Genomic DNA, 13,667 nt, shown 5'->3' with positions numbered 1-13,667 from the left:
GGTGAGAGAGGGGAATATGAAACTACTGTGACTGTCACAGTCTCCATTAGCCATTTAGATCAATCAGGACCGTCCTTTAAATGTCTGAAATGTAGATGACCGTCCAAAAGTAAAAACAACACTATCTCTTATAATATAGAATTTACCTAGTTTGTATACAAGTTTATCAAGAATACTCTCTTCAAAATATGTCAAAAATATACTAAAATTCCTGAATTATCAATTGATAGTACAAGGTACGGGGTCCATAATTATTTAGAAAATTGGTCGGAATCAATATTCTTGACAAAAAAAAATTTAAAACTAAACTTAGTTGTTTAACTTGTGTATTTCATACAGATAAATTGCGGGCTATTTGTCATTTAGTACTCAAATTACCATCGAACTTTAGTACCCAACTGTTCCAATATTAAGGGTTGTTACATGGACCAACCGTTAACCATCAAAGACTACATTTGACTTAGCTTATTTCATTTTTTAATAAAAAAAAATTATGCTTCTTTGAATTAATTTCTTCCAAGGGTATTTTGATATATCTTTTGCAATTTAAAACAGGTAAATAAAGTATTTTTTTGATTTATTTTACTCTATTCGACCCTAGCCGCCATTTCCAGCGACTCATGTCTTCGTTTCACCTAATTTGTTAACCAGAACATCGCCACCACCATTTACAGTCACAATAAAATAATCTCCAATTTTTCACTAGTTCAACCAAAATTACCACAATTGAAAGTTTTAGAACATTGACGATATAAAATTGAAAAGTTCATTACACAGTAATGATGTTATTAAGATCGGCATACTTCTTTTAAGAATTTAGTTAGTTTCTTAATATTAGAGAATTTCCAAGATTAGCTTCAATCATCATATATTAGTAAGCTCAACATTGTCGTTATTATCTCCATTTTCTGACCACACATTATTATTAAAATATGATTTACCATCATCAATATTGGATCTTCCACCACTACATTTTCTACCACCATCAATTCCATTTGAACTACCACCAACTAATAGCGTCGCCGAACTTCCATTTTTAACACTTTTTGTGTCTTGTAGGTAAGAGTTATGGATTTTGAAACGACATAACCACACTATGAACAATAATTCTAAAATTGAAAACAATATCAGGGTTCTTGAGTAAAACAATCTTGGATTGTCCTCTAACTTCCTCTAACATGTTATTCTTGGTATAGTAATAATTGATTTGGCCAAGCTTCACTGTAACTGAAAAGAAGAGGGTACCAAGTAAACCACCAACTTTACTATCCGACAAGCTGTATGGACAAAACCTGATATAATTGCAAGTAAATTATAGAGATTTTATCTTTATCTTCCACAATAAATATGTCTAGACTAAGAAATCCGTGAACCTGATTATATACAAGAATTCTTGGACGACCTCACAAATCAAGGGGATCTGAATTATGACAAGTATGAAACTTGTAATCTATCTTTCAAGATACAAATTCAAGAAAAAAAAAAGTCTTGTTATTGATCATAATTAATAGGTACTTAAACTTCATAGATTGAATACGTATTATTTGTCTAATCATATTATAAAGATCAAACAATATAATTCAGAAAAGGAAATACACAAGACACCAGAAGTTTTGTTAACGAGGAAAATCGCACATGCATAAAAACCCTGGGACCTCGTCTAGGATATTAAGCCGCTACATACACTAGCCTACAAACAGATTTGGGACTGGAATGTAGTTGAAACCGAATTAACCCTACAAAAAATTCAGCTGCATTCGTTCTCCTTACGTCTTTTGAACCTTCGCATAATTCTACGCAATTGATTTCCTTAGTTAACGTCCTTTACAACCTAAGAGTTGCTTCGACCTAAGTGAAGACTATTGATACCAATTTTCGTCTAATAGATAAGCCTATTTGATTTTCGTTTTGATATTTAGATATAGATTCAGAAACATGTTTGCAATAGACAAGTTCCAGCAATCCTCACGAGAACACTTACACTCAGTTACTTTATTAACCTGGATTACTAACCAACTCTCAAGAATGATCTAAAAAAATCTTAGAAAAAGGTCTTTAAATATCTATCTTGAGGAGTCACAAAGTCTCATACGAAGAGAACTTTGCGATTTCTATCTATCTCGTTCCTGATCAGAGATTATAAAAACCTCAACGATCAATAAGAACATGATCATGATACAAGAATTAGCAGGTAAAGACAGTAGCCATGGCTTTACGAATCCCTAAGTGAAGTCTTTAAGTCGTAAACCTAATTATGTATCTTTGATGAAACCTAGGTTAATAGAGGACGACTCTAGCAAGCAACCAGGACATAGAAGTGTCATGGATTAAGAAGTCTGTTGCGTGAGTCTTTCAATTGATAGATTTTCAAGGATCTAGGTAGTTTTGAATTCAACATAAGATAACTTGAGATTCAAGCAATCACTTTTTCAGTTTAGATGAAATTCTTATTAGGAATTTATGTAATCATGTGAGAATTTAAACTTGAAATTACACAAAAGAGTATACACTTTGGTTCATGGTACTGGAACCGCGTACGATGATGGTTCATGACAAATATGCCTTATGAACTTACAAGCATAAACTGTATCCATTGATACTCTATACTTAAACCATGATCATGATTCAAAAGTGTTTATGACAATTATAGTAATGCCAAACATATTTGTGAAAATATTTTATGAGCATTTTATTATTCGGTACTGAGTAGGCATGTGTAGGGGTACACATACCTATAGACCACTTCGTGAACTCAGGCTGTTGGGATACGCGTACTAGGTATGTTTACCCTTATTAGATCCTTGGGGTGCGTTTACAGGGTATGCGTGCCTCCCTTCAATTCACAAACTAAAAACCTTAGGGTACGTTACTCGATATGTGTACCTACCTTGTGTCCAGAATTTCGGTAGTTCTGAAAAATCTCTTTAAACAATTTGAAACATTCCATTCACCATAGATAATGAATATCATTGCTTGGGAAATTTCCAAATGATCAACTTGAAATAAAAATAGTTCATGAACTATAAAATTGTTTTTAATCAAGATATTCAAGGATTTAGAATATCAATTGTTTGAACCATATTTTAAGAGATTTATCAAGACAAGTTGGACTTAAAATTATTTACAATACTAAATCTATAAAAATGATACGGCATAGTCTCATAAGATAGAATGGTAAATTTCATGAATAAATAGGATGGTTCAGTCTTCACATACCTCTTCGTCAATCAATTTCTCAAAATGTCTATGTTTGATCTTCAGTCTTCAATCTTCAAGGGTTATTCAGTGATGTCTAATACTGAATTACCATACTTTAATTCTAGTATGAGACTTTACTTTAGTAATGTAAAAACCAAAATACAATTTTGTGCATATAATATTGACAACAAGCTTGAAATAGCAGAACTTGCGACTTCGACCGACCAGCGCTCTAACAATAACTACTAGATTGACCAAATTAGATGGCGTCATTAGTCTATTAAGCACAATAGGGTGTCCCGAGTTCTTCGGAAATTCAGAATTTCAAGTTTGATTTAGAAGGTAAATACGTAAAATCACAAAATCTATTATAAAAGTGAGTCAAACAAAGTCCTTGATGGTCAACAGTTGGTCCAGGTGGCAACCCTTCAATATCTGAATAATTGGGTACCAAAATCTGGTCTTGGGGTACCGGAAGACAGATAGCCCATAAACTGTTTCTTGACGAAGTCATGGAGAACATGAGCAATTTCTGTTTGAGATAAAATAAATACGTAGCCTTTTTTAGTAACAAGTTTGGCATTTTCTGATAATGATGTTATAATTTTGGCTACATAACAATATCACTGTGATCCATAACGAATAGTTCATCTCACATCATTTTTGAGTACCGCAAGCAGTCCCACTCATAAGATCCATCTCTTTGTTTCTTCCCTGATCAAAACCCTAGTCCAACACCAGAACCAAAATCAACATTCCAACCAATAACTTTCACCATCTTAGAGCGTCCACGATCATGGCATAATCAAATACCAAGAGTAAATCCTATCTATTTATTTTTGGTATTTTTAAACGTGATCCGCAATGGGAAAAAGAGGAAATTATTCAGGTGCATATTATACTTGCTTTTGGTGTAGGTCTCATTTTATGTTTGCGCTCCATCATCAATCTGCGCTTGGCATGAGACGTTAATCATGTGCACGCCTATTCTGGAATGCACATTATACCTGCGCTCCATCGTATTTTTCCGACCACTTTTAGTCTCGAAACCTAAAAAACCGATCAAATTTGGGTATTTGTTCCATGACGGTGGACGGTGCGGCTACGATGTGGTAGGGACACATACTTCAAGTACGTGGTCTTTTTTTAAATGATGACACGTCTGATAAAGCAGGAAAAATTTTGAAAAATTGTTTTATTACCTAACTGTTCATCATTTTTCTTCTTTCAACTTCCTATTCTTTCTCAAAAAGTGGAGCAGTTACAAGAATTTAGAGGAGGCGGGTTTTTTAGTTAAATAGGTGTCAGAAAATAAAGAGGGACCACATACTTGAAGTATGGGACCCGACCACATCGTAGCCGGGGAGGACGGCGGACCCTCTTAGCCCGCCAAACCACTAACCCTATAACGAGAAACTGAACCGCTGGGTTTTAAAAGATCAAAAGAAAAACACTCCACCAGAACAATGGCCACATCGAGACGGATTATATCGTCTTTTTCAACTTCCTGTACGACTCAAAACAGAAAACCTCTCGCGCTCTTCTGTGTTAATAACAAAAGCCAGACATAAAAATCCCCTTCCTCTCCCAAAACCCTTTTCAAACCCTAAATTATTATTTTTACCAACTCTTATTTTTCGTTCATTTCCGTGCTACTCCTTCACTGACCTCAGCGAGTTTTATCATTTTGGCCGTCCGATCAAACGATCATCGGTAATAAATTTGATTACTTTCTTCTGTTCATCTTCTTTATTTTTCTGTTTTCTTTTGTAGCATAAAATTTTATGTTTAATTATGTGTTTGGTTTTACTAATGCGTGTCTAGGTATAATCAAAGAGCAGACAGGGAAACCCTAATTTTGTCTAGTATTTTATTTTGTGTTTATTTCTTGAATGAGTTTTTCGCCTATTCAGTTAGAAATTTATCATGATATATTACTTGATTACTGTTAGTAATTCAAATCGAAACTTGATGTGAATGTGTGGAAATGCTATTATGGTTCCTGGAGCTGTTGTGGTTGTTGGCTGTTATCAATTTAACTGAATGGTTGAGTTGATTTTGGTAATTTGTAGTGTTCGATTTATTTAACGAGAACATATGTTTCTGCGTTTTTGTATTGAGATAGCATGTAATGTGTTAATTCGGAAAGGAATTTGTTAGTTGCATGCTTTAAATTGATATTATTTGTTAAGTGAATTTAATTTGTCGCATTTGATATTCAATCATGGTTTTCTACGTTACAAACAGTGGGGGTTGTCTTTCTATATAGGATGGATAGCCAAGGGAAAGAATCTCTGCATGACCATAATGAAACCAGTGAACAATCAGGTGAACAGTTAGATTCAGAAGGCGAAAATGAAATACAAGAAGAAGAGATTTTGGATCTAGAACTTCAAACAGGAGTTCACAATCCATTGCCATCGGCAGTTCAATCTCAAAATGCAAAGGTTTTTAGTGGAGAGGCACCTGCAGTTGGGATGGTTTTTGATTCAGAAAATCAAGCATATGATTACTATAATGCATATGGTAGATTTTTGGGGTTTAGCATACGTAAAAGTAAGATGGTAATACGCAAGGATAAAACAGTCACAAGGAGGGTATTTTGTTGTTCTAAAGAAGGTTTTCGTTGCAAACATCCGAGAGGGGATCCAATGAGACCGCGGCCTGTAACTCGTACTGGTTGCAAAGCACGGCTTGGCATTCAGTTACAAGACGATGGGAAATATTCCATAAATGAGTTTGTAGAGGAGCATAATCATGTGCTTGCTCCTCCATCTGAAGCCCATATGCTTAGGTCACAAAGAAAGAGCCAAGATCCCCAGACTGGCAGTATCGAGAGTATTTTATCTCTTATTCGAGAGGAAGCTGGAGAATCTCCCAATGCCAACCAAGGGGACTGTAGTAATTACGTGCAAAGATGGTGTTACGAAACCCTCAAGAGGGCAGAGGTTCATTTCTAACTTAAATTGTCTGTTCATATTGTTTAGAGTCATATAGAGTGTTCCTTGGTATGTTGTCATAATGCAGAATATTAACAATTTTCCACAATGCTCATCTTTTCCAATGAGGAGTATGATTGAACCGATATGGCATCTGGTGACGTTAGAGTTGCATAATCTGAAAACTGATTCAAGTTATTTTTAACCAAATTGATGCCGTGACAGTTTACATCACCTGAGAACAAACATATTAAACCTGTACTACATTTGTTCATAAGTTAACCGCTAGTAGTGATACTGGATCATTAGCTTGAAATAGCCATGGAATACCAAGTACCTCAATATTTGCTGATTGTCATCGTTTTGTGTCCATTCATTTTAGTTATATAAGTACTTTCTTACACAGATGATCTTGAGACTCATGTTCTGATCTCTTCATGCCATGGTTAAGAAGTGTAGATATGTAAACTGTGGTCAATTGTATTGCCTTTTAGAGCTTGGACCTTGCAGTGATGATTTTGTTTTTTATATTACCCATATTAATTTGCAGTAAAAAAACTTAGCTTGAAGTTTGATTTCATGCGACTGTGGTGAATTGTATTGCCTTTTAGAACTTGGACCTTGGAGTGATCAAAATCTTTTTATATTTCCCATATTATTTGAAGTAGAAAAATCTTAGCTCGAAGTATTTTCTTACACAGATTGTCATGTGACTCGTGTTCTGATCTCTTCATGTCATGGTTAAGAAGCATAATATATACAGTTAATATGTAATCTGTGGTGAGTTGTATTGCCTTTTAGAGCTTGGACCTTTGGGTGATGATTTTTTTTATATTACCCATATTAATTTGTAGTAGAAAAATCTTAGCTTAAGTTTGATTTCATGTTTGTTAGATCAGATCTTGAATGTCAAGGTTTGGTTGTTATCTTTTTGTTGATAATCCAATAAAGTTGTGCCAGTGAAATGTAATAAAATATTCCATTTAGTCTTAGGCATTTTGTTAGATTCATAATTTAGGTAACTTACTAGCTAATGTCAGTCCGGAGAGTATGAGTTGTACTTCCTGCATATCTTAATCAACTGTTTGACAAAATTTAGTGTGGACAGTACAACTTATAGATCGTTTAATCATTTTGTCTAGGAAGATAAAAAGAGAATTCGGGAATTATCAGCAGAGCTTCATCGTGAAAGACGACAATGTGCAGCATATCGAGAAAAGTTGCATATGGTTTTAAAAGACATGGAGGACCATACTGTTCACTTATCAAAGCAAGTCGAGAATGTAGTTGACAACATGAAGGATGTTGAATCTCGGAGGAGTAAAAGGAAATCCTAACCAACACAATCCTGGCAACTTTGAGTGAGTAAATTCCGAGCTTTACCTTACCTGTGTTGGTGTCAAACTCGTCTCATGATAAACTATTTAGCCACTTCGCATATGTGCATGGACATTTGTATGCTACTGATTTGGGTTATGTTATGGAAACTGAGCATGCTTAAGGTGCATTAGTCATGATAGTGCAGATGATAGTTGCGCACTTGCATCTTCCGGATCTGTCTTTGAAGGAATCCCCATTTTGGGTCATATGGTGGCTTGATTGGTGATGTAGACGGATCTCTGTCTATTTATGTCCATCAAATCACTCTCTTTTTTTTGTTCCATCAGTACCAGTAATATAAAATGCTGGTGGTGTTCCCTGATTTTGGTCTTTTGCATGAATCAGGTAATCATTGTAAGTTGGGTCTTAGCTAGCACGAGAAAGTGATGAGATGTCAGGATTTGTCTGGTGAAGCGGCGGCAATCACCATCAACTGACAGACAGAGCCCCATACATCTTAGATCCTACATGAGATTCATCCTCCGCGGAAAGGCTCATCGGTATGTGATTGGATTGAGAGAGAATGAATACCGAACTCCATCCTCTTTCTCGTATTGGTTGGATGAATCACGCGTTGCAGTGGAATGGATTGGGTCATAATATACACAAGTTTTTTTCTTCCATTGCGCCTCTTATTCCATTGGGTCAAACCCTTAACTATGATTCATATATGTCAAACATTGTCCGTAACATATTGGTTACTGAACTGTAATCATGTGATTGTCAAATCTTAAATCTGTTATCATTTTTAGAATTCTCAGGCTCAAGGTTTACGTTCTCCTAAAGCCACTACTTTTTTGGTTTTTTTTTTGTTAAACATTCACCAAGACACCATAAACCACTGTCCGAGAGGGAATCCAATGAGACCATGGCCTGTAATTCTCACTGGGTTGCAAAGCACGCCTTGGTATTCAATTACAAAATATTCCCATTAATGAGTTTGTAGAAGAGTACTCATTGTTTGTCGACTCAGTGTGCTTAGATTTTCCAGTTAGGAGTGTGGTTAATGAGTGGTGTCATCCAGTGAAGTGGTAGTGGCAACTAAGATGTCATCCCATGAAGAGGTAGAAACACCTGCTTCTTCAAATTCTGAATCATACAATTATTAAGAAGAAAGAACAATGATAAAACTGAACGGCACAAATCTAAAATTCTGGAAATTGAATAACAGATAGAAATAAATTACAAACAGTGCTTAAAATAAACTAAAAGCACTAAGCTTATATAGAAATAGATTATAAATAGTGTAAGACTGACAGATTGGCAGTCAGGTTGCATAAAAATAAACTAAAAGCACTTGAACATGTCCCGACCCTCGGCACTAAGCTTAGATGCTTGAAGCAACTTCTTCTTTGGTGCTTTCAACTGTTGCAACTTCTTACGAATCTGCGCCCTGCACTTATCGTGCTCAACTTGTTTAGCTCGGGCTATTATCTCATCTGGATCTATTTTTGTGAAATCCAATGGCGCAGCTTCTGGCTTAGAGGCATGTTGTTTAGAAGAAGACAATTCACCAGATTTTCTCTCCCGTTTAAATTCGTCAAGATCAGTATCTTTAAAATCCAGCATTGCAGTTTTGTCCGTTATCCTTTTCACTGGAGGTTTCCTGTAGAGAAGAACTCTATCATCATCATCAAGGTGTTTCCTGGCATCCTCAAACCTGGTGCTCTTGTTGAATATTGGTCGACTCCATTTATCAACCAAGTCCTTGGCAAGCTTTCTATTACTCGCTGTCTCTTCATCAGATCTTGACAAGAACATAATAACCTTTCCAAGACCACTACTCTTTAGCTGCTCCCTCCTATATAATTCCTCTAAATCCATACGGAAAATCAGTTAATATCTTCAAAACTCCACTCCGGACAGTAATGTTGGGTAAGCTTCCATCAGGAAGGGGATCAAGCCAATTCTTGAGAAGTGTTAAGACCCCACGGTCTAAGAATTCTAATTGAAGTGGTTTCTTTGATAGAGAGGCAATTTCCCAAGTTTATTGATTGCAGGCTTATTATCTAAGTTCAACTCTGCATCAGATTCAGCGGCAAGTTCAAACTCTGCCATACGATGCTCAACAAACATACCCAATTCTTCAGCTGATTTCTCAGGTTTCTTTTTTCTCCTACCAAAACCCTTAAACAGCCTTTCCACTTCATCATCAACTTCTACTTTGGCCTTAACAGAAGCAGACCGTTCATTATCACTTTCATAATTGTCATCAGGATCTATACGAGTGTCGTCTATCAACTTATCATCACAATCTCCACCGGGAATAATAGCATTCCACAATTTCTTCTGAAGTTTAGAATCAACACCATTATCAACCCTAGTAGAAGAAGATTTCACCTTCTTAATCTTCTTTCCACTCCCACAGCCACTGGAATTTTTCCTCTTACGATCCAATTCACCCATGATTATTGATTAGTGATACTGAAAATTTAAATTTTGATTACTGGAGAAATCGCAATTGGAACTATTAAGGTTTCTACAGAGTTTGTAAGGGAGATGATTAGAAGACAAGCATATGTGGGAAACAAGAGGAAGCAATTGGGATTTATAGAGAATCGGCGGTGAAGATTTAGAAATTTCCTATTCCTGTTTGGCACCAGATTATACGCGCTTACCGAAACTAGAATATGGGCACGGGCTCGGATTACGCACGTAAGATTAGTAAAAAGTTAATAAACAAAAACTTCAGAGTTCAAACAACTGAAATTATCATTATTTATTTTATCATTATTTATTTTGATTACCAAATTATCGTGAATATAACAAAAATGGGTCATTTTGGTGAAGTAATATGTGTTGGTAAGCTTTCGCTTTAACCAAGTTAATCTTATATTCTTGACAAAAGTCAAAAGATGATCATGTGTAAGTCTCCTTGTAACATCTTACATGATTTGTGTGAGACAGTCATTTGATGTAGACTCAGAATGTTTCGTATTGATCATTCGATCACTTGAAAATTGCTTTGAAGCTAATAGTTTGTGTGAGACAGCTATTTTCGTCTTCCAAGAATGTTTCAATGATTGAAATGGGAGTTTAGAACAATTAACCATGATTGGATATAACACATTATATGTACTTGTATGCTAACTGTTGCAAGTTATCCAAAGTCCGGGAAGTATAGTATGCATAGCCGTATGCATACTGGTTGGTTAATGAAATTCCGGGAACTTAGTATGCATACCCGTATGCATACTGGCGTAAGTTCAGTTCCGGGAAATTCAACTGAGTTTGGAAGGTAAGCGTACCCGTTCACATACTGGCGAACCCAAACTTAGTCCGGCCACTTAGGTATGCGTACCCATTTGCATACTTGAGTAGGTTATGATCCAAAATCGGTTTACTCATGAATTAATACATTTATATAATAAGGAATGCAATCTTTTGCAAACCGTGGCTATAATGTTCATGAATTGATTCGAGTGAATCAAAATCGATTTTGTTTCAATTGTGTCTTATATACTTCTATGAGAATATAAACAATTGAACAACTCTAGAACTAGTTTCATTTGAGTCATTTGAACTAGTTATGGTTAAGATGAACAAGGTTGATATGAAAGTGTTCATATGTCTAACTTCGGTTAACTATTGTTGAGCCAACAAAGGTGTACACGTTTAGGTACGATTACTCATATCTAAATGAAGTCACTTTTCATTTGTGTGTAACAAGCTAAGTTCGATCTAACAGTTGAAAGATATTAGCTTGAGTCTAATTAGGTTTTCATCTAACGGTGAATATTGAATGCTTTGTTACCAAGGTAACATTGATAACAAACCCTGATTTGAAGACTATATAAGAGAGAACTCTGGCTACTGGGAAACCTAATTCCTATACCTCCTCTGTGATACTAGTTGCAACTAGAGTTTATTCTCCTTTAACTTTAGGTTTTCTCCAAAACCCTGTAGGTTAAAGACTGAAAGACTTCATTGGGATTGTGAAGCCAGACCCAACTACTTTCGCTGTAGTTGTGTGTTCTAATCTTGTTGTTTTCTATCGTATTGAGTACTATCTTCTCTAAGATTTTCTCGAGAATTAATCTCCGATAGGCAAGATAAAAAGTAGTCACAAACATCTTCGTCTCATCGTTTGTGATCTCACAATAACTTGTTTCGCTACCATACGATTAAGATGTTCACCTTGATTTATCAAAAGACGGAACAAAACTCATAGGTATTTCTGTGGGAGACAGACTTATCTATTCAATAGACTTTTATGTGTGAGACAGATTGGTTTATCAAGTCTTCGACTTTGGGTTGTAGCAACTCTTAGTTGTGGGTGATATCAGCTAAGGGAATCAAGTGTGTAGAATCTGGCGTGGTTCTAGAGGCGTAAGGAACGCGACTGTACCTTAATCAGTGTGAAATTGGTTAGGGCTCAACTACATTCCAGTGCGAAGTTAACTTGGAGTAGGATAGTGTCTGTAGCGGCTTAATACAATGTGGTGTTCAAATCTGAACTAGGTCCCGGGGTTTTTCTGCATCTGCGGTTTCCTCGTTAACAAAAATTCTGGTGTCTGTGTTATTTCTTTTCCACATTATATTTTCTATATGATTGAAATATCACAGGTTGTGCGTAAGTTCAATCAATTGTGAATCCAACCTTTGGTTGTTAATTAAATTGATTTACACTTGGATATTGGTTTTTGATACCGTCCAAGTTATTTCTTATATTCAATCGGGCTCGCAAATTCCTATTTGTTTGATTGCAGATTTAATTAATAAATTGAGATATAACTCTTGGATATACTTTTCTAAAGATTCAGTCTGACTGTCTAGTTGATTCTCTTGAAAGTATATTGGAGATAGTCCATACAGATTGCTAAGATAAATATTGGGTGTAGTTGTTACCCCCGCTTTTTCAATTGGTATCAAAGCAGGCAAACATGTTTAAGACCTCATAAGTCTGTGTTCGTGGCAATCTGATTTGTGAGGATAGTTTCTTACCTCAAACTCGTACAGAAATAAATGAGTTCCAAAAGTTTTAATTATGCTCCTTTGTTGATTCTTACGAATCCCGAGGTAGGAATTTTTCGCTATCTGATTCTGATAACATTCCCTCTAATGTGACATTTAACACCATGTCTAAAGCTGAAATGGAACTCACCAGAAGTCTAAAAAATCCAGCTGAGACTATTGTTTTTCAAGGAACTAAGATAAAATCTTTTGAAGAAAAACATGATCAACTTATTGATGAACTTGAGAAGTCTATTGGTCGAGAATGGGAACTATATAGCATCATTGAGTCCTTCTCTAACAATATCGAAAAACTTGTTCAAGAAACTACTCTACAGCGTGAAAAGATTAGTTCTCTTGAGGATATTGTTAAAGAACATTCGATTAGAGAAAAATGTTTGATCGAGGCTCATTCATCTGATCTGGACAGCTTTCGTGTTAAAAAAAGAGAAATTGGTTGATTCCCTTCTTCTAGCCCAGGAACAGTGCAAATCCTTGAAGAAGGAAAATTCTGTTTTAATGAGAAAATCTTTTGTGCCAATCACTAATTCTCAGACAGAATTACAGTACAAAATCACTAATTCTCAGCTTATTGATGAACTTGAGAAGTCTCTTGGTCGAGAATGGGAACTCTATAGCATCATTGAGTCCTTCTCTAACAATATCGAAAAACTTGTTCAAGAAACTACTCTACAGCGTGAAAAGATTAGTTCTCTTGAGGATATTGTTAAAGAACATTCGATTAGAGAAAAATGTTTGATCGAGGCTCATTCATCTGATCTGGACAGCTTTCGTGTTAAAAAAGAGAAATTGGTTGATTCCCTTCTTCTAGCCCAGGAACAGTGGAAATCCTTAAAGAAGGAAAATTCTGTTTTAATGAGAAAATATTCTGTGCCAATCACTAATTCTCAGACAGAATTACAGTACATGAAGAAAAATCCTCCAAAGGAAGTTCCTGCTAAGAAGTGTTTACATAACTTGCAGTCTTCTAATAGGGCTATGAACTTAAAACAGGTTCCTTCCAATGTTTCTCTTCCACGAACCTGTTTTTTCTGTGGGAAAAAGGATCACTATGTTCAACATTATTTTGCTAGAAAGAAACAGATTTCTGATCTTCAAAATCTACTTCTTTTTACAGTTGACAGAGTAAACTGTATGACGACGTATACAATGGATTTCATTCCTACAGAAAACCAA

At 35.6% G+C, this 13,667-nt stretch overlaps 1 protein-coding gene and 1 pseudogene across 3 annotated transcripts; one reads left to right on the top strand and one right to left on the bottom strand.

Moving 5' to 3' along the window:
- The first annotated feature begins 4,657 nt into the window (after window positions 1–4,657).
- Window positions 4,658–8,271, top strand: LOC113348748 (protein FAR1-RELATED SEQUENCE 5-like). 3 transcript variants are annotated; one of them, XR_003359781.1, is made up of 4 exons: window positions 4,658–4,911; window positions 5,446–6,146; window positions 7,284–7,498; window positions 7,863–8,271. XR_003359781.1 is itself a non-coding variant. In XM_026592607.1 (4 exons), exons 2-3 carry the CDS (start codon window positions 5,469–5,471, stop codon window positions 7,472–7,474), a joined length of 873 nt encoding a protein of 290 aa, XP_026448392.1. In that variant the 5' UTR covers window positions 4,658–4,911; window position 5,468; the 3' UTR covers window positions 7,475–7,498; window positions 7,863–8,271. The 3 variants fall into 3 exon arrangements, 2 of the variants coding, with proteins under 2 accessions (XP_026448392.1, XP_026448391.1); XM_026592607.1 differs by having other exon boundaries at window positions 5,468–6,146; window positions 7,280–7,498; XM_026592606.1 differs by having other exon boundaries at window positions 7,280–7,498.
- Window positions 8,272–8,642: 371 nt separating this feature from the next.
- LOC113348747 lies at window positions 8,643–10,124 on the bottom strand (annotated as a pseudogene).
- Window positions 10,125–13,667: the final 3,543 nt, after the last annotated feature.

This window comes from Papaver somniferum, chromosome 2, assembly GCF_003573695.1.
Source record: "Papaver somniferum cultivar HN1 chromosome 2, ASM357369v1, whole genome shotgun sequence".
NCBI classification, from domain to species: Eukaryota; Viridiplantae; Streptophyta; class Magnoliopsida; order Ranunculales; family Papaveraceae; genus Papaver; species Papaver somniferum.
Note: the sequence above shows the minus strand (reverse complement) of the source record. Positions and strands in the feature narration are given on the sequence as shown.

Coding starts and splice junctions, on each gene's coding strand:
- LOC113348748 (XM_026592607.1), top strand. CDS start 5,469: ATGGATAGCCAAGGGAAAGAATCTCTGCATGACCATAATGAAACCAGT. Junction 6,147..7,279: donor AAACCCTCAAGAGGGCAGAG/GTTCATTTCTAA, acceptor CATTTTGTCTAG/GAAGATAAAAAGAGAATTCG.